At 36.1% G+C, this 26,240-nt stretch overlaps 2 protein-coding genes, 2 long non-coding RNA genes and 2 pseudogenes across 5 annotated transcripts; all 6 read left to right on the top strand.

The window, feature by feature from the left end:
• The first annotated feature begins 15,216 nt into the window (after window positions 1-15,216).
• On the top strand, window positions 15,217-15,800 carry LOC147482472 (uncharacterized). The gene is made up of 3 exons (XR_015204890.1): window positions 15,217-15,346; window positions 15,445-15,576; window positions 15,686-15,800. It is a non-coding gene; the product is annotated as an uncharacterized LOC147482472 (long non-coding RNA).
• Window positions 15,801-18,264: 2,464 nt separating this feature from the next.
• Window positions 18,265-20,042, top strand: LOC147482473 (uncharacterized). Its single transcript, XM_086579325.1, has 2 exons — window positions 18,265-18,937; window positions 19,897-20,042. The coding sequence occupies exons 1-2, from the start codon at window positions 18,265-18,267 to the stop codon at window positions 20,040-20,042; spliced, it is 819 nt and encodes a 272-aa protein (XP_086435451.1).
• A 745-nt stretch (window positions 20,043-20,787) lies between these two features.
• Window positions 20,788-21,318, top strand: LOC147482474 (uncharacterized). Its single transcript, XM_086579326.1, has one exon. It carries the CDS (start codon window positions 20,788-20,790, stop codon window positions 21,316-21,318), a length of 531 nt encoding a protein of 176 aa, XP_086435452.1.
• A 78-nt stretch (window positions 21,319-21,396) lies between these two features.
• On the top strand, window positions 21,397-22,731 carry LOC147482475 (serine--glyoxylate aminotransferase pseudogene; annotated as a pseudogene).
• A 95-nt stretch (window positions 22,732-22,826) lies between these two features.
• On the top strand, window positions 22,827-24,128 carry LOC147482476 (uncharacterized). The gene is made up of 3 exons (XR_015206596.1): window positions 22,827-23,003; window positions 23,418-23,483; window positions 23,860-24,128. It is a non-coding gene; the product is annotated as an uncharacterized LOC147482476 (long non-coding RNA).
• A 542-nt stretch (window positions 24,129-24,670) lies between these two features.
• On the top strand, window positions 24,671-25,949 carry LOC147482477 (serine--glyoxylate aminotransferase-like; annotated as a pseudogene). Its single transcript, XR_015206283.1, has 3 exons — window positions 24,671-25,061; window positions 25,161-25,373; window positions 25,631-25,949. The product of XR_015206283.1 is annotated as a serine--glyoxylate aminotransferase-like (transcript).
• Window positions 25,950-26,240: the final 291 nt, after the last annotated feature.

Consider the following 26,240-nt stretch of genomic DNA (forward strand, 5'->3'; position numbering starts at 1 on the left):
CTAGGTGATCTCTACGCTCTTATTTTTAACCATAGTATAAAATATCAGGATATAGATATTTATCGATATTCAATTTCTAGATATGTATCGTGGATATATCTCCTTTTTTGGAGATATTTGATATTGTTTCACATACAAATATCGTGAATATATCCAAAATATCGACAAATATCATGGATATCGTGAATATTTCTTGATATATCATGACACATTATTTATATTTATTTGAAATATAATGGTAAATATTAAATAAAATTGTTATATATACAAAATATCGCCAAATATCTCAAAACATTCGTATATATCTCTAAACATATCGTGATATTTATATATTTTTCTCTGAAATCTGAATAGATATCTCCAAATATCACGATATATCGGAATATTTTGTACTATGCCATTAACTAACCAAGTTGGATTAGTAATATGTTATATACTTGATATCATTTGACGGAACATCGCTTACAAGCATATATGTTTCTTTGAAAATTCAATTTTGTATTATTTGTTGTAGTGAAACTCACAACTCACTCCTAAATTCAAAGAGTTAAAGATGGCGATTCAATCCCAAAAGCAAGATACAATTAAATGTAAAAGCCAATACATACATATAATAAATAGAAACAAACCTGACCGATCTATGTGTTATGTTCATGGCGAAGATATAAAAATAAAAATTTTGGGTATGTTCTCATAAAGAAAAAAATGGGTTGCACCAATTAGAAAGATTTGACAAATACTAATCCCTTTTGAGTTTATTTGGGGCTAGTTAAGGGTGGAATTTGAGCCGAGTGCTCGGAGCTCGGCTTGGGCTTGGCTCGTTTAAGCTCGGCTCGAGCTCGCTCGTTTACTATATGAGCCGAGCTTGAGCTCAAATAAAAGCTCGTGTAACAAATGAGCTTGATGAAGCTCGGCTCGTTTAGTTCAAATAGCATATTTATAGTGTAAAATAACCGAGCTGAGGCTTTGGCTTAAACTCTTTAAAATTAAGGCTTTCGAGCTCACTCGTTTAACTATATGAGTCGAGCTCGAGCTCAATTTAAAGCTCGTGTAATTAGCGAGCCGAGCTTGAGCATGGTAAAACTCGGCTTGTTTAGCTTGAATTCCACTCTTAGGGCTAGTAGTATAGACAATAATAATATTGTTTTGAGATTTCATCAGACTATAAGATTTAATTTCATGGTTGAAAAAGAATGTCAATTTTGGCATGAGCTAAGATATTAGCTTGGATGGGGTTAACTCAAATAATTTTAAAAATAGAGAGTTAAATCAAAACGCTACATACTTTGCGGGATTAAGTAAAAAAAACACCCGTAAATTCAAATTAAAAACTGTGAAAGCGTTTCCCACCTATTCATTTGCATTTTTTTCTTTGACATGTCCACACCCATTTCTAATTGTGTGGTCCTTTACCATTGTTCACCATGTCATCTCACAAACAAAAGTACAATTATTAACAGAGCACACCACTAGAATTAATCTATAACAGTTGATCAATAACCCTTTTATTGTTGTAGACCCAATGTCCCAATGGCTATTGCTTTTGTCGGCTAGCTACAACAGATAATTCTTGTAATTTGATAAATATAAATATATGGATAGTGATGACAGGCCACTAGATCAACCAGTCAACTCCTTACTATATATATATATACTATATATATATATATATATATATATATATATATATTAAAAATCGTGGTGTGCTTGGGGTGCCATTGCCGACCAAACAACAAAGATAAAAGTAAACTATAGGAAACATGTACGTGCACAGGTTGGACTCTGTACATTGTGGTCTTTGAACTTTTGAAGCGACTGTGTTTCTGCATGTGGAAGTTTTTGGATTCAATATTTGTGGTATGGCAAACAAGTGTATCTTTCAGGCTTTCACTACTTATAATGTCTTAATCTATCTGCTAACTAATAGTAAACGTGATGTGGATGATCATTCCACAAATATATGGTGGCTGAATAAGTAAAAAGCCATTTAGAGTTTGCACGAGTTGGTAGTTATCGGACATTTCAGCTGAAAGTTGTTGACGAGTTGCTCCTTTTTTCCACGGTTGTATTCTTAGTATACTCGATACCAACATTACACACGAACAATATTTTCAAACCACTGCGCTAATAAATGCTTCTCTCTTTTTTTCCATGAAGTAAAATAGTGATCTTCTTAATTCTTAAGGTAAATGTCTTCTCATTATCGAAAAAAAAAAGGTTAAATGTCTCACCAATGTGTTCATATATATAATATTGTTTGCTAATGAAAATAATAGTACAGCACTTCTTTTTTTTTCGCTAATATAGTACAGCGTTTCTGTATCGATCTGTTAGTTATTCGCCAACAGTACATACAGTCACTTTCCAATTGCCTTGCGACTACATATTGTCTTGTGACGGCAACCGACCACAGTAGTAAAATACGTTTCTTTGGTTTACTCTATTATATTATTGCTCTTGAATCTGCTGATGGATGTCTTGATCACTCGATATCATATGTAAGGTTAAAAATATCAGACATACCCCCCCCCCACACACACACACACATTTATAATTGGGAATTAGACATAACCTCCTAGTCTAATTTTCTTTAGACATGCCCCCCCTCTCTCCCTCCACTTTGACCCTTGATGTCGGTCAATTAGATTTGACTTTCATTAACCGATAGTCCAGGTTTCTATTTTTCTAATAAAATAATAATAATAATAATAATCTAAAACTCCTATGATGAAATATCAAATATGTTCTCAGTGGCCATCAAATACATGAATTAAAATTTTAAACACTTGTTGAGTGCGTTCATCGGTTCATGTTTGTTAAATAATAGAATAGAAAAACTTGATTTTAAATAGCAAATTGCATACGAAATAGAAATTATTAAGGGCATATTCAGCATTTCATCATGGGAGTTTTATATTATTATTATTATTATTTTATTGGAAGAAAATGAGAAACATGTACTAACGGTCAATAAGAGTCAAATCTAGTTGACCGGCATCAAACGTTAAAGTGTGTTGAAGTGTATGTCTAAAACCCTTAAACAATCAGTATCTGCCATCAAATTGGATGTGTTAATACATGAGCTTAATTTATTTTTATTTTTTTGTAAAGATTTTTTTTTTATTGCCTAATCAATCTTTCAAAGCATACTCCTCTAATATCATAGCTTATACATTTTATATTTAAATATTCTAATCTGACGCAATTTGAATTATTGCAGATCAAAAAACCTAAATACTAATATGGAGGGAAAATAAGTCAAACAGGTCAAAGAAAATTTATTTGGAGTTACAGCTAAAAGCCAAGGCAAAAACGTCGTATTTATATCCAAAAGTACCAATCCTAATGTGACTCTAAAAGAGGATAATTATTGAGTTAGAAGAGTCTTAAATCTGATCTCTTAGCTTTAATTTCGAAATCATAAAAAAAAAGAGTCCAAAAAAAAAAGAATCCCAAGTTTCACAAGAATTATGAAACTGAAGTTATGTATAGAAGCTACAGCGTGGAAAATAGCCTGCAAAGCGAATCCGGTTTTTATCCAACTGAATCCAAATTCTCCAGGATTGGTTCTAGAATTGTTCCAGAGAGTTTGACACTGAACAAATCTATTAAGTGCATCCATATCTAAGATCGAATGTGTAAGTCTCCATATAAAGACAAAAATCCTAGATCTAACTCTCTCTCTCCTCCCTCTCCTCTCTACAGTATCTATAATCTTCTCCATTTCTCCATTAGCTTAAAAACTCTATTATAGAATTGAGATGTAGTTTAATTTGAAGGCCGGTATGCTTATGTAATTCATGATTTTGTTCATTGATAAAGTGTAATGTTCTATAATAGTGTTCGTCGGCTTTGGGCAATTCCATTCTCTTTCGGTTTTGCAAGTAAAGATTAAACATTTTCACTCATTGTACTTATAATTTGATATATTATGCTTAGTTAATATCTTGTTAGTGTATGCTTACCGTTTGACAATTAGTAGTTAAGTAATAATATCTTCTTTTCAAAGAGGAAAGAACACTAGTGGCTAAAGATTTATATATAAAAAATAATAACTAATTAAATTGTTTTATCATCTGGAATTGAAGTTGAAGCAGCTAGCGGTGTTCAATTTTGAGTTATATGAAAAATGAACTAAATTTATAAATTATATTAGTATATTGGATTATTAGATGAATATTAATTCTAGATATCTTTCACAATCATTCAATTTTCTTATTTTAACTGCTATTTAATTAGTTTAGTGCATTAATTCTAATCCAATTTTTTTTTTATTCTAGTTGGTAGATTAATTAATTAGATTAGAAAATCACAAAAACATAATCTTGGTCATGGAGGCTTGCTTTACTATACTATTGCATGATTCGTATACTTGTGAGTTTGATTTATAAATATTGAAAATTTGAGATTTGATACATTAAAAAGTGACCAACATATATATTTGAAAACAGTTTCCTAATTCTTTTAGGAAACCCATTGTGCACTTAGGGTTTATAAATGGGTTATTTAGGGATTGGTCCTACTTATTTAGGGATAGGTCCTAAAATTATCGATTATTAGGCTTTAGTCCTACTTCTATCGATTGACCTTGAGTCGTCTCAGTTGACCGTGGTCAACCCATTTTATAATATTATATTTTTTTATTTTTTATGAAAATGGTCGAACTACCCTTGAGCGGGCTTGACCAGACTATCTCTTAAATGGAAAGTCCATGAGTTTTATTCCAAATTTTGAGATTATTCTGATATATATCGGTCAATTTAATTTGTTTTTTAGATTTCCAAAATTGAAGAAACTTGTCCAAATTTCTCACTTTCCACAAACCCTTCTCACAGACAATTCATCAAACACCTACTTTAAACCAACATGTCTCGATCTGTTTCTCCTAAGCCGCCACTAGTTTTTCTCTCTATTTCCAACTCCAAATCAAACAAATTTTCTATCCAAATAAAACGACTCCAAATCAAACCCCCTTTTAACAATTTTCTCATAAACCAAACAAGAGCAACATATAGAAGAACTCAAAGAAGAAGAAAATAAAGATGTGTAGATCGACTGATAATAACGGGTTTTCCTACCAACAAGATCGTTTAAAGATCAAAGTGTTTTATCTCCGCTTTTCGATCTCAAACGATGAGAGGCATATCACTACAACAGAAGGGGTTTTCTGCAGTGCCATATACCGTTGCTAAAAGTCCTAAAAAGCGTTGCAATAGACCAATTTAACGCCAAACGAACATACGCAAAGACGCTGCTAAAAAGTGGGTCACAAAAGATAAATTGCGACGCAATGTATGGCGTTGCAAAAGCTCCCAGTCTTTTGCAACACCATTGGTCGTTGCTACTATTTTATCCTCGTTGCTAATTCTATTTTTCAAATTTAATTGATATTAAAAATATTTCAACTTTTTAGCAATGCCTGGCGTTGCAAAAGATAACCTGTAACAACACTATCAAGCGTGGCAAAAGGTGTACCTTTACCTACGCTTTGAGGGTCAGTAAATAGCAACCTTTAGCTACACTTTGTTCGTTGCAAAAGGTTTAAGTCATCAGCTGCATCTAGAGCGTTGCAAAAAGGGTGTTTATAGCGACCCAAGCTTGTCATGGCAAAAGAGTGTTTTTGGCTGCATTAAATGTCTCCCTATTTTTTGCATGATTTTGAATCTTTTTCATTTGTGGATTGTACCTAATGCAACTTACATAAATAAACATAACAACCCCAAATTCACAATGATCATAACAAAATATATTGATTTCATTAAATAAAATCATACATACACTGCAAAAATATTTCATACGACCACACATGAAGGTCTTTGCCACTACACCGTCTTACAAAATTTCCATAAATATTAACCTATTTAGGCAAATTTCTTAAAAACTAACTAACTTAGCAAAATCAACAAAAGTCCATAAACTTCTAATTTGAAGAGTATCCACCCAAGTATTCTTCATTAATCATAATAGTGTCTGATCGCCCATCTGGTACAAAAAATTTAAAAAAGAGACACAAGTAAGTAAATGAATAAAGACAATAAAGCTAAAATGCACTCAAATAGCATTCTAAATGCTAATGCTCCAAACTTAGCTGCTACCAAATTATCTAAAATAAATTATTTTTATTTTTTATTTGCTTTTTAAGATAATAATTGGATCTAGATCGAGTGATTCGAGCCATCAACCCCCAATTTAACGAGTGCTCCTTCCATTTAGAGCTTATGGAACCACGCATTGCAAAACCATACATACTAAATACTTTAGACTAACTAAACAAAAACAAAGAATCTAAATAACAAATTCATGCAATAAAGGAGTTGACAAAATTCTGCAGTAGATAATAATCACATAATGCTTTTGAACATGTAAAATTGATATTCTAAACTAGTTCTTAGTATATCTAAGTACCTCAAATATCTTGTATCCAATCACATACCTGCTTGAGGCCCCATTGTATGAAACCATCAAGTTACCAATATGTTGTAAAGCCAACCATGTAAGAACAAACAAATCATGACTTGGGTGAAATTTTCATATACTTCAGCTAAGAAAATACTTGTATTCTGATTCACAAAGACTTAGAAGTCCTTTAATTTCAACTTTCAATAATACAACATAAATGTATATTCTCAATGGCCCAACAAAGGCTTTAATCAGAATGAAAAATCTACTGCCATGCACTTTTAGGTTACGTTCTCTCAAAACAACAAGAAGAACCAATTATCCAAATTCATTCCTCTCAAATAGATAACAAGCTACACCAACTAAAAATAGAAGAAAAAAAAATTAAATAAATACGACATGTCATAGAAAAAAGCTTCATACAAACTTGTTCCACACCTTTCTCCTCCCTCGAAGTCTTAGCACCATGGTACTCAACAACATAGTTTGATGATTTGCACAATTGGCACCTTAAATGGTAAAGGAATTTTTACTTACAAAGACTAGGAATGTTCTTTGTTACTTACAAAGATTAGAATTTTTACCTAATTCAAATTGCTAGTGTTTATCTTTGTTCCTAATGGCCAACAACCAATAGTGGAAACCAACTTGAAACTAAGGAGAGACAACTTGATTGCATAACATGTAGAAAGATAAAAGGGTGGTGACTACCTTCCAATAGGGCCATGATATCTAGTAAAGAATATGCAAACGAAAATATATCCAACTCAAATGAATGTTAAATGATGGCTCCTGAAATGAGTAGGGAGCGGAAACAAATCCAAATTCCAGCCACTAAAATCTACAAAGACATCCTTGACAAGCAGCATAGCAAAAGAGAATATGCAACCATAAAAGAAAGTTTTAATATACTGATAATATGCAAATAGTAGCAAGGTGTTCATGTACCGAGACCGAGTAGCTTCACTAGTTGATCCAAGTCCAGTCATTGGTCCCGTTGGAGTAGAAGCAAGGGTACCTAGAGCAGCTATTCCCTCCAGATTGTGATCGATACCCATACCCAGCATCAGCACTTGCAACTTGCCCCGGCATCTCTTACAACTAGAGATAGAGATCCAGATTAAGACCTTTTGTGTTTGAAATCCATACGCAAATCCATATCCATACATAGGAGCAGAGTAAGTATCTCGTTTAACTTCTCATATCAGACCAACCCATTGAAATTCAAATAGGGATTAGAAATGTGGCACTACAACATAACAAGTTTTTAGCAACGCCATACCCCAACGCCATATAGAAAGAAGATTAGTTCTTAGAAGTAGACCACTCGCAGCCTAAAACATAAACTAACATAGTTCCAAGTCTAAAACAACGTAAAATGAAAGATTAATTAATAAAGGTAAAACCCTGGTCCATAAATCATTCAAACACGAGAGAAATCTCTTTCATCAAATCCACTCAAACCCATTACAAAAAAAAATTAGGGCTTCTGTAGCCTAGAAGAAGAAGAAGAAGACAGTTTTTTCAGTACCCTGGAGGACATTACATCTATGTCTGATTCAACCTCATATGGCCCGAATAATGTGGAATTAGGTTCTAGCTCGCGGATTGTTGAAAGTATGATTTGTGGATAAAGACTCCTGATAGTGTAAACGAGTATCGCAGCAAGTTTTTTAAGTGCTTGGGTATGAGTTTTTATGAAGGGAAACTCTGGTGAACAATCTGGGATTAAGTTTTCAGTGGAGGTTGACATAATGAGAGAAGGCATTGGGGCTGGTGCTAGCGAACTCTGATTGTATGTGAAATAATAGATTCTTTTAATTGAAAAAAAAAATCGAAACTTTCAACAAACCCAAAATCAAAACTAACGTTTTTCTCTGGTTGTGGGAGATTACCTTAAAATCAAAACACCAATCTTAATCCTAGAACCGAAAACAAAGTTTTGAAATTTAATATGTAATATGAAAAAATTAAAATAAAAATAGATTGCAAGAAATCTGGAAAGCTTATCTGAATTATCTTAAATGTAGAAGAAGACTAACCTTAATTCGGGGGGTGGAAGATTGAAGCCACCTAGCAATAGCAATATTTGCTGAAGAAACTAAAGAGGGGAGATAACGGTTGGAGAGAAGAAGTGATTTTAGGGGTTTTTTTTTTTTATTTCTATTTTCAGTATTTTGTTATTTTGTTCGAGCCAAAACCCAAAAGCAAGCCCACGAAGAAGGCTGTGAAAATTGAAAGAGTCAAATTGTGACGCCATATTTGCCGCAACAAATGTATACCAAATATTGAGAAACGTAAATATTAAATCGACTAAAGCTTATAGCAATGAATACCGCATTGCAAATAATTCCATGTATTGTTGCAGCGACAACTGCGTTGCCAATGTTAAAATTCCTAAAAAAAATGTTTGTTATTTGTTTCTTAAAAATAATAAAAGCAAACATTTGTCATGGTCTAGGCGTTGCAATATGTGAATGCAAGTAAGCCAGACCTTATGGAACGAAAGACATTTAGCAGCGCCAGCTGGCGTTGCAATAGATGTGTTTTAGCAACAAATTTTTGGCGTGGCAAAAGGGTGCGCTGCAAAAGAGCCCCTCTGTTGTAGTGATATCCGGTGACTATTTCCTGAGAAGGACCAGGTCAGGCGGGTTTCATTCCATGTAGGCAGTCTTATTTATGGCCAACGAATCCCTTGCTTGTTTGGTGGTTGCAATTGTCTGGGATTTCAACATCAAGCGCACATAGCAACAGGAAAGCAAGAAGAACTGATCGAGATAATCTATTCAAATCTTTCTTAGCTATGAGCTGTATGGGGTATGGTTGTAGTTCCCAATTCCAATGCCTTTGTCAATCTCACAAAGATGTTTTTCGAAAACCTCTCCTTGAAACAATCACTCTTCGTTATCTCCCTCGTATTAGTGAAAATCCTTTGGAAATCAATGATGCCAAGACTCGATCAGATGCAGACGCTTACATAACTCTTCACCGAGTCAGGTCGGCTGAGAAGAACAAATAAGCAGTTTTCGCGAGTCACGAATGCGTTTAAGTGTTGGGATTAAAGTGAAATTTGGACAAAAACTCATGGGCTTTCTATTTTAGAGATAGTCTGGTCAAGCCCACTCAAGGGTAGTTTGGCCATTTTTATAAAAAAATGAAAATTATATTATTTGACCACGGTCAACTGAGATGACTCAAGGTCAATCGATAGAAGTAGGACTAAAGCCTAATAATCGATAATTTTAGGACCTATCCCTAAATACCACTAAATAAGTAGGACCAATCCCTAAATAACCCTTTATAAATACTTCATTACACTGGAAATTTGTAATCAAGAGAGGAGAGCTAAAATTGTAGAAAATTGGTGAGAGCCAAAATTGTTGTGAGGAGAAATTGGTGAGAGAGAATTTGTGAGTTACATTAGGACTCTTGGGTATTGGTGAGTGTTTGTAATTTGTTATTTCTATTGGTAATTGATTTTCCTTTTGTTGGTGGACGTACGCATTGCCAAACCACGTAAAAACCTTTGGTGTGTTCTTCTCTTCTTCTTGTTGGCTATTACCTTGGTAAGTAATTTAATTTTATTTGTTATTTATGGTTAAGAGTTTGGTTGTTTGTCGATTCATACACCGCTACTGTTAGTAATACACTTCCACCACACTTGTTGTTAGTTTATCATTTCTGTTGCTTTGGAATTTGGGGTACCTCACTCTCGTCATGGGGCACAATAATTGGTATCAGAGCTCTGTGTTCTATCTAGGATTTCGTTTGATGATTGGTTGACTCGGGTGGAAACTTTTGCTGAAAATCTGATCTAAGGTTTTATATTGAAAGAAATCTATTATTTAGGTTTCATTGGTTGTTTGAATAGTGGTAGTATTTTATTGTTTTTGTTGGGTGTTATGAAAATTGATAATATGACTACTATATCAAGTTCTTTTGTTGAGACTCCTTTTATTTTTGAAAGTTTTGATAGAAACATCAATTTTGAAATGTGGAAAAGTGACGTAATCAATTTGTTGACTGTAAATGGCTTAGATGACGCTCTTGACGATAAGCCAAGAGATATAAAAGAAGTCGTTTTTGAGATATTGAATAGGAAAGCTTGTAATGTTGTCCGGTATTATCTCTCAGATGATTGGAAATACTTTGTCGCTTTCAGAGCCTTCACAAAAGATATGTTGATGAAATTGGAAAACAAGTACATGGAAAATAATGTACAGGACCGGCTCTATTCGAACACTGGTAGATTGGTAAATTCTCAATCTGAGTTGAGAAGTGGAAAAACTCTTGGAAAGAATGAATGCACCTATGCAAAAAGTCGATAACGCATTTTAGAGCTAATAAAAGGTCATTCCTCTTATTTCCTCTACACATGTAAAAGCCACACCATATAACCATCTTATTAACAAGAAACCACACTAGTGCGCTGAAACCTAGAACCACAATAGGATAAGGGTCCTGTTACTGACGGACCCCATATTTTGTTGGGCAGACCTAAAAAAAAACAATTATTACAAGTGTGTCATTGGTCCTAAAAAGCCCAAAAAAAACAATTATTATAAGTGTGCCATTGGTCCCAAAAAATTGTTTTGTGTTGGGCACCTCCCAAACCAACGTGAGTTTCCCCTTTTCAGCCCTTCTCTTCTATTATCTTCTCTTCTCTTTCACCATCCTAAATCTTAAACCATGAAAACTATATCCTAACACTAACATTAAACACTAGGGCTGAATATGCATGTGTATAGTGGCTGAATGAGAAAATTCGAAAACCCAAAGCTTAAACGACCCGGCTAGGTCGTTCGTTGTGCACACCAAACGGTCTGGTCACACCGTCTGGACTGAGTCCAAAATGATGTGGCCATGTCGTTTGGGATTTAGACTTAGAAAAATCTCCAACGATATGGTTACGTCGTTTGGACTAAGTCTCCAACGATATGGTCACACCGTTTGGACTAAGTCCCCAACGATATGACCACATCGTTTGGGATTTGAACTTTGAAAAAATATAAAATTTTGTTTTTTGGCCTCTTGACCGGTATGGGCACATCGTTTGGACTAAGTCCCAAACGGTGTGGCTAAGTCGTTTGGGACTTAGTCCAAACGATATGACCATACCGGTAAGTTTTTTTTTAAGTCCAAATCCCAAACGACATGGCAACATCGTTTTGGACTCAATCCAGACGGTGTGACCAGACCGTTTGGTGTGCACAACGAACGACCTAGCCGGGTTGTTTAAGCTTGGGGTTTTCGAATTCAACTTTTTGGGACCAATAACATACTTGTAATAATTTTTTTTTTTTTTTTTTTTTTTGACCAATGACACACTTGTAATAATTTTTTTTTTTTTCTGTCCAACACAATATGGGATCCGTCAGTAACAAATACCAAGGATAATTGATCTCAAAACCTAGCATTATATATTTGTGCTCCGAATATTTTTTGATGACAAGGTATACCTCCATCAAACTCGCAAAACATATTGTAGCACATGTCCAGAAGAACCTTCCAATCCTAGCAGACCATATTCTATACCTCATGCATTTTAATGAAAGAAATTAAAATTAAATACTAAGTTTGTGATAAGGTACCAAATGAGAAACGCACAATAATCCAAACTGTGGTGAATGTCGCAAGCTAAACCAATAACTGCAATTGAATTGGAAAAGTGATCTCAAAACCAATCCTTGTAACTTTGTGCTCCCATATATTTTTCTTTTGATGAAAGGATAAAGGTCCATAAAACCCGTGAAACATACTGTAGCAACAAGAAAATTAATTGTAGCTATTGTGGCACAGGCCCAAAAGAATCGTGCAATCTTAGCAAACCATTATGTATGTACCTCACATGACAATTAAATTAAAGAAAGTTAAATATATCCAACCTGACAACAATCTACATATAGCACACAAATATATACACAACAAAGATTACAAAGGAAAGTTTAAATTTTTAGGGACACCTCACAACTTTACATATAATTCATCATTACACATTTCTTTACTCACAAATCTTACCTTATGTAACTTTACAAGTTTACATCCCTACCGTATGGCGTGTGCAACATAATGGGTTTACAAAAAATATTAAAGAAAAAAAAGGACATGCATGATCTACTGAGATTGTGAGAAATACACAATCAAACCTTACGAATGTAAAGAGAATAAACAAGTGAACACACAAATGTGAGGATGATTGAGAATTACAAAATACAGTTGTAGAGTTTTTACAAATACACAAATGTAAATATATATTATTTTTTTTATCAGACACAAAAGTAAAGATTTGGGGAGCCAAATCTATATAACAAATTAGGGAAGGGTCTCCATCTATCCGACGGTCGCAAACACCTTCTCACAGTTTCACCCTGCTTATGACATGGCGGGATCTAAGGCTATTCAGTGGTATGTCTCTTTACTTGCCGCAGACCGGCCCATAGTATCGCGATTTTCTCCCCCTTTTCTTTTCTCCAAACAAACTCTGTTTTTTGTGTTTGTGGAACACTCCAAATTACTGAGATTACTGAGATTGAAAGCAAAGTGCGCCTTCACTGAGATCAAATTACTGAGATCATTCACCTTTTTCAAAAGAGCACTGCCTAGCTCTGAAGTTCAACTTGAAAAGAAGGTCCATCAAAGCAAGGTATTTTTCGCAGCTTTAATAGACTTTTGAATGAAGTAAACATATTTGTGTAATTGAAACAATATTAGTCCAGGAAAACACAGAAAAAATAGTTAAGTTTTGTGTAAGCTCTGTTGAAACTCAAACATTTATAGCCAATGCTCCTATAAGATTACAGTTGGATCCTTGGTTCTCTTTGGAAATTTTTGGCATTATTTGGAATAGAAAAAAAAAAAAAACAATCTTATTTATATTCCAGTGAAAGAATCAGTGCAATACATTGAGTTTCCGAGGACTAACCAAAACTCAAGTTATCCGAGGACTGACCAAAACTCAAGTTAACTATTAGAAATGATTTCATATTAATTCTTACACAGCTTTTGGCACTAGATTTCAGCTTTTGGCACCAGATTTCTTTCAATTATTTCGAGTAGTACTTACGCTTATAATACTAAGGAGTTTGGAAAGACGGTGTCTGCGAGGAATCAGTTTCAGATATGTTTTTTATTTTATGTGGATTAGTATTTACTTGATTTGATGGTAATGAGTTTCACGTTTATGCAAATTGGGCGTTCAATATGTTCTTACTAATCTATATTGTCGTGTTTTATGATATGGGTTCGAGTAGTACTTACGCTTATAATACTAAGGAGTTTGGAAAGACGGTGTCTGCGAGGAATCAGTTTCAGGTATGTTTTTTATTTTATAAATGTGGATTAGTATTTACTTGATTTGATGGTAATGAGTTTCACGTTTATAACACTTGCCTATGCAATTGTTATTGTTAGAAGCATAATAGTTTAATGCCCAACCAATCCTATATTTCTGTTAAGGATGATTTTGATTGATATTGTATATCGTAGTATAAACGCTGTTCCCAATTTTTTTTTCCAAGTATGTTCCATACATTGGTGAAAGACTCACGAGCTTAATATGTTCTTATTGATAATAGACCGTCCTATGAGTCCATTATCTCAACTTAGAGGGTAAAAGTTTGGATATACTCTTTTATTAGTAAATAAAAATCTTACTGCTACCTCTTTTATATTTAGAGATATTAGCCACAAAAGCTTTGTTTAGGCTTTACTTAACAAAGTTGTGTGCGCAAATCTCCCTGATAATCTTGACGGAATCTCATCGTCTCCTATAAATTTTTTGGGATAATTATCACAGTCCATGGTCAATCCATCACTTCTTGATTGCAAATGGTGGAAAAGACCTATCCGACACTGATGTTTACTCTATTCCTCCTCTTGCAATTGACTCTGAAGATGCTCCATATATTCGCGTAAGGCCTGTATGCTCCATATAAGTGGAAAAGACCTACCCGACACTGATGTTTACTCTATTCCTCCTCTTGCAATTGACTCTGAAGATGCTCCATATATTCGCGTAAGACCTGTATGCTCCATATAAAAGTATAGATGGTTCTCTGGTTTTTCGCGGTTAGGATTATCAGTCATGCTCCTATAACTTCTCTTTTCATAATCGGCAACGACCCCTTTTCTCCTTTCTCTCTACCGATGGACCCTTTTCCTCTTTTATATAATGCCTTATTCCTTAGGCAACGTGTATTTGTAGTTTCTATAGTAAATAACATAAGAACGTTCTATGTTGAGGGCTTTAGGCAACGTGTATTTGTAGTTTCTATAGTAGATAACATAAGAACGTTCTATGTTGAGGACTTTAGGCAACGTGTATTTGTAGTTTCTATAGTAAATAACAAAAATAATAACCGAAAATCACAATGGCGTACATTTATTATTCAATGTATTTGTAGTTTCTATAGTAAATAACAAAAATAATAACCGAAAATCACAATGGCGTACATTTATTATTCAATGTATTTGTAGTTTCAATCGTATATAACCAAATTAATAACAAAAAAACACAACAACATACATTTATTATTCAATTTTTTTTATACTCATGCATTATATGAAAATTATTCATTTTTTTTTTTATACTCATGCATTATATGAAAAATTATCCTCATTCTAGCTTTCACATAATGTAATTATAGCTATGTTACGTAGACATGTATCCTTGCTGGACATGTATTCTTTCTGTGGCATCTTACTGCATCTTCTAAGGATTGCACTATCAAAAATAAATGTTTCTTATAGTTTCTTATAGCTAATAACCATTCCTTCTCTTTTCTCCGTTTTTTAATGTTGAGTGTACAATTTCTATGAAGGATTGAACTTCATGGTGGACAAGGGAAAATGGCCAATGGACCCATTTAAGGATCCTTCGAACAAAAAAATTAAATATTCGATTCCTGCAACAGATAGGTTGAACCTTCAACCACCTCCTGGCTTCCAGGTATTCTTGTTGTTTCTATTACATTGGTTCGTTAATCCACATGGTACTTATTTCTTACTGGTCTCATGATTTATATGTTTGCTGGGTTATGTATATAGCATCCAAACCGACCAACCCTAGACAAGGGAAAACGCCCAATGGACCCTTCTCTTGATCCTTCAAACCGGCCGAAAAACACTTTTATCCCTCTCCAAGATAGACTCAACCTTCAACCACCTCGTGGCTTTCAGGTAATTGAATTGCGGTCTTATGTAATTTATTATACTTACTGTTGACATTACACATCAAGTTTGCTTTATATTTTCTCCTTCTCTAACTTTTTTTTCGTTCTTTATATAGCGGCCAGACCGACCAAACCTACAAAACAGAAAGCACCCACTGGACCATTCTCTTGATCCTCTTAACAAGAAAAAACGTGTCTCTGTCCCTCCACAAGATAGGCTTACCTTCCACCAACCTCATAGTTTTCAGGTACTAATACTCCTACAATGTTTCCCTCTCATTATCTACCAAATTATCCTCTTTTCCTATTTTCTTATCCTTTACCTATTTGCTATGTCACTTGTATACCTTATCTTCGGGTCTTTCTTTACATATGGGACTTCACCGATACAAATATTGCCATATCTTTATCTTCGTTTCTTTGCATATTGAAATTGAAATAGAGATAAGTTTCCTAATTTGTTATATAGAATATAGATTTTATCTTTGGAAATTTGGTTTATGTTTATGTTTATCTCTATTTCTATTTCGTATCCTCTATGCTCTTATCCAATTACACCAACTTATCTCAATTCGCCAATTCTTGGACAATTTGCCCAATCAGTACAACCATCCCCTTCTCCTATCAAAGACGTTAAGCCTAACAAATAGAATTATTGCACAGCGTGCTCGAAGGGAAAGGGAAAAATTGAATAAACAGAATGGGCATCAAGCAATGGCCCATCGATTGTCTGGTTTTGTAGTGTATGTCCACCCTCCAATTCCAGGAACTCCACCTCAAACTGTCAGACTTCCACCTCAGCATAGTCCAATCACACCTCATACCACATCAACTAAACGACTCAATTCTACGGAATCTCTTCGAACGTCTCTCTCTGCTCTTAATCCTATTAGGTTATTTACACTGCCAGCAGAATGTACTCATGTTGATTCAACAACTGTAAGCAAAAGGGTGAGTCTCGTATGCCACTTTATTGGTTTTCCTTCCAATCCAATTCACACCTCACCCTTATTATCCGCCTACAAAGACATGTATTCTTAACTCTGGTGTTGCGTTACCAAATAATGCAATTCCAACTTTCAGAAATGAGTCATTTGCATCAACGTCGTCTTACCAAAATGCAAGGTATAGCACCACAAAGCTCTTTACAAATTTCTCTTCATATTTTCTACTTTTCAGTACCAAACTTTCAATATTTTCTTACCCATATAAGCTCCCTTGCAATGCGTGTAACCTCATTTCGTCTACATCAAGCTTTATTGACGCAATACCACATTTACCAAGTCTGGGTTTTGAGTCAATATCAGCTGACCAAAATTCTAGGTAATTTCTTCACATAAATGTTTGCAATAATAACAAATTGTTTACACCTCAGTCTAAATCCTTTTAATACTTCATTCTTGCGTAGACCGCAGTCATTCCAGCATACTGCACAACCGTTCTCTGAACGTGCTGATACCATGAGTGAAGATGACGATGAAGAGGCACTCGACTACAATGGGGATGTGCACATGACTCTTAATCCTAACCGCCCAGTTGAACAAGGAAGACACTACTTGGGGAAAATGGACGTTCAATGTCCATTTTGTAAGGCACTTCATTGGATGGATGAACGATTATCAAAGTCATCATTTATCACGTCCTCTTTTTTTGGGAGATGTTGTTTACAAGGAAAGATAAAGCGTCCTCCTTTGCAACCATCGCCTCCGCCCTTAAAGCCTTATAATGATGGGAATGATCGGAAGTCAAAGTCATTTCGAGATATATGCGACAATATAATCAAGCTTTTGCATTTACAAGTCTTGGAGTACAAGAGCACTTATTTGCTGGACGGGGTCCAAGGCCTTTCACTATTCACGGTGAACTGCGACATCGCACAGGAGCTTTAATTCCTGACGTGGGATATCAAGCTACTTATTCTCAACTTTATATCTATGATCCCAGTTTGCACTAGTCATCCGTCAACTTCGTAATCCTAAGCTCAACACGGATGTCTTGAAAATCATTCAAGTTACTATGCTCCAATATAACCGCTTCTCTGATACATATCGCCACGCATATGATGTTCTTAGATCGGCTTCTTCTGAGCATGGTGAGGACTTCAATGTACCTGCTTATTTACATTATACTGCTTCACGAGACAGTCGTCGGTACAACTTACCAACAGCAGATGAGGTTGCTATCATTTTACCAGGTGATGGCAGTGAGCGAGCAAGTATGAGAGACATTGTTATTTATCTTAAAGGAGGGCAAGAATTCATGCAAATTAGTGAGTGTCATCCAACTTACTTACCATTGCATTATGTCCTATTGTTTCCCCATGGGGAGCTTGGATGGACACCTGAATTGCGGCGTTGGGACTCTTCAACTGCTACCACCACTAATGATCGCTTAACACAGATGAATTTTTATTCTTATCTATCGCTTTTGCCAAGCACCACCGAGTACTTTCGGCTATTTTGGCGAGGGAGAAAGTTGTTTGAGGAGTTTCGGTGGACGGATGGGCATCAACCGAAAGCAAAACAAAATGCGCTACTATAGGCAACAACAAGACAAGCTTCGTGCGTAACTATATCAAGGTATCATCGATGTGTCGGTGATCTTTGTCGATCCAAATCAGATTGAAGGCGAAGTCGTACTACCATCATCCTCAGACGGCAGCCCTAGGCATATGTTTGAAATTTTTCAAGACTCCATGGCAATTACATCGCTACAACCACCATCCGGACATATTCCTCACAATGACCGCAAACCCGATGGGACGGAAATTCTTGAAGCATTGTTTACAAACCAAATCGCCTATGATCGCCTCGGAGGTGGTTGCCCGCATTTTGAATTGAAACGAAGAGCTTTGATGGAAGTAATCAAGAAGCGTGGTGTCCTTGGTGTGGCAGTTGCTCATGTTTACACCATTGAGTTCCAGAAACGTGGTCTGCCACATATGCATGCACTTATATATCTTCGACATTCAGACAAGATCCGAGTGCCTGCACAAGTCGACCGCATTGTATCTGCGGAATTTCCTGATCCTGACACTGAGCCTGAATTATTTCGTACTGTACTAAGATGTATGGTTCATGGCCCATGTGGGCTTAACAATCCAAACTCTCCTTGCATGGTTAATCGTCAATGTAAATATCACTATCCCCGAGCTTTCACAGATTGTACAACTATGGATACAAATGGATATGCTCTCTACCGTCGCCGTGACAATGGGAAGTCTTATTTTGTTAGAGAGCATTCAGTTGATAATAGAAATGTTGTTCCTTACAATCCTTACCTTTCTAAGATGTTTGACTGCCATATTAATGTTGAAGTTTGTGCAGGGCTTACTTGTGTGAAATACATTCACAAGTACATATTTAAAGGTAATGACAGGACAACAATTGTGTTGAATGAATTGGATGAGATCAAGCAATATTTGGATGCGAGATATATTGGGCCACACGAAAGGCTCGTGAGATTGTTAGGAATTTCTCTGCGAGGAAATTCCAACGGTTGTGAGATTAGCCCTTCATCTCCTCGAATGCATCGTGTTGTGTATAATGCTAATGAGTCCATGCATGATATAATGGGGCGAGAGAGAGGCAACGGTCAACTCTTCTTGCATTTTTTATTGTTGTGCTTTTCGATTCGCGTGCAAGGGGGCTCACATATCAACAAGTGCCGAACACTACGTTTGGATAAAGCAACACCAAATTTGGAAATTTAGGGCACAGGGGTTTGCTATTGGTAGAATGTATTTCGTGAGTCCTAATTCTGGTGAAAGATTTTACTTACGCTTGCTTCTAACCGTCGTGAAAGGGCCACAGTCCTTTAATGATCTGAAAAGGACTGGTAATCGATTTACATCCAACTTTCAAAGAAGCATGTATTGCACGCGGACTTCTTGAGGATGATAGTGAATGGGTGCGATTAATCCGCAAAGAGGCCTCAACCATGCAAACGGTTTATCATCTTCGGCCGACTATTACGTGTTATTCTCGCGAGAATGCAATCCTCTATATCCCCAAACATTGTGGCATGATTTTTGGGAGAGTATCCGCGTGACGACCTCTCACACAAACTTCGCACCATCTTCAACATTCCGAACCTACCGGCTCGGTCCAAGATTATGGTTTATTTCTTCTAAATGAGATTCTCATAGAGTCAGGTAAACTACTCATTAATTTTCCTCCTATGCCACTATCAACCACCAATTGGAACTCAGTTGTTGGTAACCGACTTATATGGGACCAACGACAATTTCAATATGATCCACAAACTGAAAAAGCACATGGCAACAGAGTTCATTTAAATGTTGAGCAACACTCGACATATAAAGCAGTCCTGGATTCTGTTTACCGAAATCAAGGGACACTTTTCTTTTTGAATGGGGCAGCAGGGACAGGCAAGACTTTTGTCTATAACACCATTGCTGCTACGTGTTGGATTGAGGGACATATTGTTATTATGGTGGCTTCATCCGAATAGTGCGTTGCTATTGGGTGGGCGGTCGGATCGCTTCATTCAACCTTTTGCATCCCAATCGGACATTCTTGATACCTCGGTTTGTGGGTTCAATAAGAATTCACCGCATGCCCACTTATTCAGGGAAACTAAACTTATTATTTGGGATGAGGTCCCAATGCAAAACAAGTTCTGTGTTGAGGCAGTTGATCGGACGCTTCGGGATACTTGCAACAATAATAAGCCTTTCGGTGGAATTACAGTTGTTCTTGGTGGTGACTTTCGCCAATGCCTTCCAGTTATACCCAAAGGGGTGCGTGAACAAATTGTGCGTGCTTCTTTGCGGTGTTCTTTCCTCTGGAATCATATTCGGGTTCTAACTTTGGTACAAAACATGAGATTAGAACATGGGAACTCTGCAAATATGGGTTTCGCAAATTTCTTGATGGAGGTAACCACTTATGTATTCTGCTTTCTCCTCCTTTGTTTCAAACTTATATCCATTAATCTTTTTCTGTCTTCCTTCGTTTAGATTGGAAGTGATCCAAGTGAGACGGTGGAACTGCCATCGACAATTCGTCAATGTGCAGATCTTCAAGAACTAATTTCTGCTACATACCCTCATCTGAATCATCTTTGCCACGGTCACCCCGTGATATTTAATCAACGCATAAATTCTTTCGACGCGCATGATGATGTCAATGAAATTAATGCAACAGCTTTGAATATGTTCCCGGAGAAACTACTCTCTTTCTAGGCTGCCGACAAGATGGAGGATGCAGAAGCAAATAATCCAACCAATATTAATCAATACCCAAATGAGTACCTAAACACACTTGATCCAACTGTGCGCCACCATTTCGCTTTGAACCTGAAAGTTGGTAGTCCTATAATGTTGTTGCGAAATATTGCTCCCAGAGATGGACTATGCAATGGAACCCGATTGGTAGTGGTACAATGCAAACCACACGTTCTTTTTTCCAGAATTTTAACTGGTGAAAAACAGGGCAATGAAGCTTTTATTCCAAGGATATCTTTGTCACCGTCGTCTTCCGATTTTCCTTTCCATATGACGAGAAGACAATTTCCAGTTCGATTGGCCTATTCAATGATTATTAATAAGTCTCAAGGACAATCAGTGAAGTATGTTGGTATTGACCTCCGCACGGAAGTTTTCAGTCATGGTCAATTGTATGTGGCCCTCTCAAGATGCACTTCGGCGGACAGGATCAACATTCTTCTGCCTCCAAATGCAGAAAGTCAAACCGCGAATGTCGTATACCCAGAAGTTTTGCTATAAACATCTTCAACGACAAATGTGTAATATCCCTTTTCCCAACCTTCGCCATATATTGAAATTTATCAAAGAAGACTTATCATGTCGCAATGTGTGCTCTTGATTTTACAGGATCACTACTGGGACATCCAAAGATTGTTTCTTGTTGATGGAGTGTCCTCAATATGTGCTCTTGATTTCGTTATGGATGAATGGAGAATTGATGTAGCTTTAACAGGGCTCTCAAAAGGCTCTTTCTCTTCCCCTACTGGAATGGGGATTGTGTGTGCTAGCCCCAAAGCACTAGAAGCAACCAAGACTGCCAAATCAGTAAGAGTTTTCTTTGACTGGAATGACTACTTGAAGTTCTATAAGATGGGAACATATTGGCCATACACTCCTTCCATTCAACTTCTTTATGGACTGAGAGTAGCTCTTGATCTCTTATTCGAGGAAGGACTTGATAATGTGATTGCAAGGCACACTCATTTAGGCAAAGCAACAAGGTCATGACCAAAAGTCTCTCATAGATTAGCTTGTGCTACTTTCTTTTTTTTTTTCATTTTTTTTTTTTACAAGTGATGGTATATTAATAGAACTATGGCATCTGCGAGGCTTGATGTTGAGGCATGGGGATTAAAAATTGTACACAAAAAAGGAGGAATGGGTGAGTAACACCGTCATCTGCAGATGGTTGTTCCACCTTACATTGATAGTTCAGAAATTGTTAGAAGGGGATGGAAGAGGTACAATTTAAGCTTGGGTCCGGGATTAAATAAAGTAGCGGGGAAGGGTGTTGAAATAGGGCATCTTGGCAACGTTAATGAGGTATGGGATATTGTTCTCATCTTCTACTCCTTAAATTAAGTTGAACTTCTAAATACAGAATTTGTTACTGAATTGGATCCTAATATATGTGATTAAACCCAATCTATGTTCAATTTGAAACTCTCATTGAGCTGAAGCCGTTTATTTCCATAGGCTTTTCTATCATTTTCACTTCTATCACACACTTACTCATTGTGAAATGGAGCTTGCTTCACACTTTGTTTACAGATCACTGTTTCCATCACCCATGAGTTGTACTTATGCTAAACAGGAACTTGATTGGATTTGATTTTTTTTAAATATATTTGATGTGATTCCATTTATGAGTTGTACATATGTTTTCAGATTGGAACCATTTATTTGTGGTCTTATGTCTACAAGATTGTACGTATATCTTCAACTAAGAAAATGCTGGAAGTTGAAGTAAATGGTTCTATAAATGGCGTCCCTGAGGAACCCTTAAACATATCAAGGAACAGCTGCAGTGATGCGCCAATTCCGTCCAATGATTGTTTGATGTCTGGGGATGAAGTTGATCGATTTGCATTGCCTTATAGTCTAGATGACGAAAATGTTGTGGTAATTTTCTTCTTTTCATTTTTTCATTGACAGAAGTTCTATATTTGATTGTGGTTACTTTTGTACTTGCTGATAAAATTAGATAATGGCATTGACGTATAACTGTACATGTGTTAGTGGGTTATTGTTCTTTTGAAGAAAACATTATACACCCTTCCTGCCCCATAGATGTACTTTGCAACCTAAGAATTCGGATTCTGGCTGACATAGAAGCTACCCCTCCAGTGAAATTATAATCCCAACTGTTGCACTCTTTTGCTTTTCAGTAGATGGAAAGTATTTGAAACATGGACCATGAAAAGGTACTTCTAAGATTTTCTTTTTCACAATTGATTGGGTTAACCTATGTCTGAATCCTATTTGTTGTGTACTTGTGTACACAACTTATTAATGGCTTCGTTAGTTCCTTAGTCCACTCTAGGGCACAACCGCACATGCATAGAAACTTGTCCAATGTTTCTTCTTCTCGTGAACTGTTTTACACCGCCGATCCTAAAAGTTAACATCCTTATATTTTCGGTATATCTTAGTCTTTGTTACTGCGTCTTTGGCATGTGCAGCTTGGTCATATGATGAGTTAGAGTTTAAAGATTCTAGGGATGTCGATAGTTATTTTGTGAATGTATTTAAACTTGACATCACATGCACTTCTGTTTTTGATTGATTGAGGGAGATAATAAGTATATCTAACTATAAATTTTCTGATTGTATGACAGGGTCCACTTTCAGTTAAGTTTAATCAACAACTGAAGATGCTTGCGGGGAAGATCAACTTGAAAAGAGTAAAAGACTGCTTGCACCTTCAATTTAAATCCTTTATTCCATGTGCCCTTTCTGTACACACATGATTCCATGTATATGAAGCTTAGCGGTCACACCTCACTGGGTGCACCTATTCACCTGGCCCACAAAATGCAACATATATTGGCAATTTCTGAATTTCAGTAAATCACTAGATCATATATTGGCCTAAGTTTAAGCCCACTGGGAAATTGAAGAGATCGATTTTGTTGATTAGTTCCACATAGCGTATCATTTTCAGATCAAAATCACAAGTTTTTAGATAATTGAAGTTAGACATCTGAAGTGGAGTTATCCTGATCTTACGTGAGAATTCCTTGAGTGATATCTTGACTAAACTGCTATCTTCTTGTATAGATTGTTGGGTTTATTGTTGGAGTTGTAGCTCCATTCAGAAGGTTAATGATTGGTGAAAGTGCTCCTCTTCATGTGATCCAAGACTTTGCTTCTTTGCTAGGGTATGATACAAACAAAGACATTTAACGATGGAAAGCATGTTCATTCATACTTTATCTTAGAAAGTAAAATTTTGAGCATAACTATCATACATATTGAAACACTATGTATTTGTGGCTTTTAGCTTTTAGACCTGATTGGCTGATTGCACTGTTTTTTTTTATGGAACTGACAGATTATTAACATGTGTTATATGCTGCTTTGAATAGCTTAGTCTTTAAAGCTATGTGGTAGTTGAAGAAACCTGATTTCTTTGTTAGTATTGTTTGATGTCTGCTGATACCATTTTCCTTGCTAACTTTGAACATTTTACCGAAATATTCCTTCTTCAATACTGGATCCTTGAATATTATCTGAAGTGTTTGTCTCAGTAAATTTGTGTTTTCATAGTTTCCATCTTTGTCGTATTTTAATTTCCACATAAAACCTATCTAAGCAAATTAATGAATACACATATGGTTGTTTGTGGATGACAGTAGGGTTTCCTTATTGTTGGGGATGAAATATATAGCAGCAAAAGTGGATGAATATACGCGAGGGATGATCAGTGGTTCAGGCTCATCACTGTTTGAAGAACTTGGTCTGTATTACATTGGCCTGGTGGACGGTCACAACATAGATGATCTTGTGACTATACTGAAAAAGGTGAAGAGTACTTATATAACAGGCCTCGCCATATATTGAAATTTATCAAAGAAGACTTATCATGTTGCAATGTGTGCTCTTGATTTTACAGATCACTACAGACATCCAGCATTGTTTCTTGTTGATGGAGTGTCCTCAATATGTGCTCTTGATTTCCGTATGGATGAATGGGGAATTGATGTAGCTTTAACAGGCTCTCAAAAGGCTCTTTCTCTTCCTACTGGAATGGGGATTGTGTGTGCTAGCCCCAAAGCACTAGAAGCAACCAAGACTGCCAAATCAAGAAAGAGTTTTCTTTGACCGAATGACTACTTGAAGTTCTATAAGATGGGAACATATTGGCCATACACTCCTTCCATTCAACTTCTTTATGGACTGAGAGCAGCTCTTGATCTCTTATTCGAGGAAGGACTTGATAATGTGATTGCAAGGCACACTCGTTTAGGCAAAGCAACAAGGTCATGACCAAAAGTCTCTCATAGATTAGCTTGTGCTACTTTCTTTTTTTCATTTTTTCTTTACAAGTGATGGTATATTAATAGAACTATGGCATGCAGGCTTGCTGTTGAGGCATGGGGATTAAAAAATTGTACACAAAAGGAGGAATGGGTGAGTAACACCGTCACTGCAGTGGTTGTTCCACCTTACATTGATAGTTCAGAAATTGTTAGAAGGGGATGGAAGAGGTACAATTTAAGCTTGGGTCTGGGATTAAATAAAGTAGCAGGAAGGGTGTTCATAATAGGGCATCTTGGCAACGTTAATGAGGTATGGGATATTGTTCTCATCTTCTACTCCTTAAATTAAGTTGAACTTCTAAATACAGAATTTGTTATTGAATTGGATCCTAATATATGTGATTAAACCCAATCTATGTTCAATTTGAAACTCTCATTGAGCTGAAGCCGTTTATTTCCATAGGCTTTTCTATCATTTTCACTTCTATCACACACTTACTCATTGTGAAATGGAGCTTGCTTCACACTTTGTTTGATCAAGAAATGTTTTGCTTTGCTTTGTTCTGCACAATGCAACCGGGTTGTCCGGCTGGTGTGGAAATGATACTCAAGGATGTAGGATACCCTGTTAAGCTGGGAAGTGGTGTCGCGGCAGCTTGCGCATACCTGCAGAACAACGTTCCTATGATCCCGTCGAGGGTCTAGAATTGGTCTATGTAACTAAAATTCTTCTTCTTTTCATTTGCTTTGAACACTTGTGTAAAAAGTATAATCTCCTCTTTCTTTGCACTCTTGTGTGTGAAGCTTAGATACTCCGAACTCAAACTGCTTCATGCATATCCCTGTATTTAGACCTTCTTCTCATATCAACTCTTGGTGTTCACACCAGATTCCGCTTTTTTTTTAGGAGAACATAATCTTTCATGACATCAAGTTGGATGATGAAATCGGTTAGAAGTTGAAATTGTTGTTGTTCTTTGCTAGGATTTTGAGATTCCGATTCTATTGCTCGTTGATAATTTCCAAAGCAATTTGGTTTCCCTATATCTTTATCTCGATTCTATTATCAATCTTCTTGCTTTAACCAGGAAATTATGGAAAGGAGGAGGCAGATGCCTTACCACATGCACATAAATCTTGAGCTCTTGGATCTTTGTCCCATCCGATATGTGCTATGCT

Source organism: Coptis chinensis, chromosome 8 (assembly GCF_015680905.1).
Source record: "Coptis chinensis isolate HL-2020 chromosome 8, ASM1568090v1, whole genome shotgun sequence".
In the NCBI taxonomy this organism is placed as follows: domain Eukaryota; kingdom Viridiplantae; phylum Streptophyta; class Magnoliopsida; order Ranunculales; family Ranunculaceae; genus Coptis; species Coptis chinensis.

Bases quoted from the DNA above. Each gene is read 5' to 3' on its own strand.
- LOC147482474 (XM_086579326.1), top strand. From the start codon at position 20,788: ATGGAGGATGCAGAAGCAAATAATCCAACCAATATTAATCAATACCCA.
- LOC147482473 (XM_086579325.1), top strand. From the start codon at position 18,265: ATGGCAATTACATCGCTACAACCACCATCCGGACATATTCCTCACAAT. The intron at 18,938-19,896 runs GTAATGACAGGA...CATATAAAGCAG, and splicing joins TCACAAGTACATATTTAAAG to TCCTGGATTCTGTTTACCGA.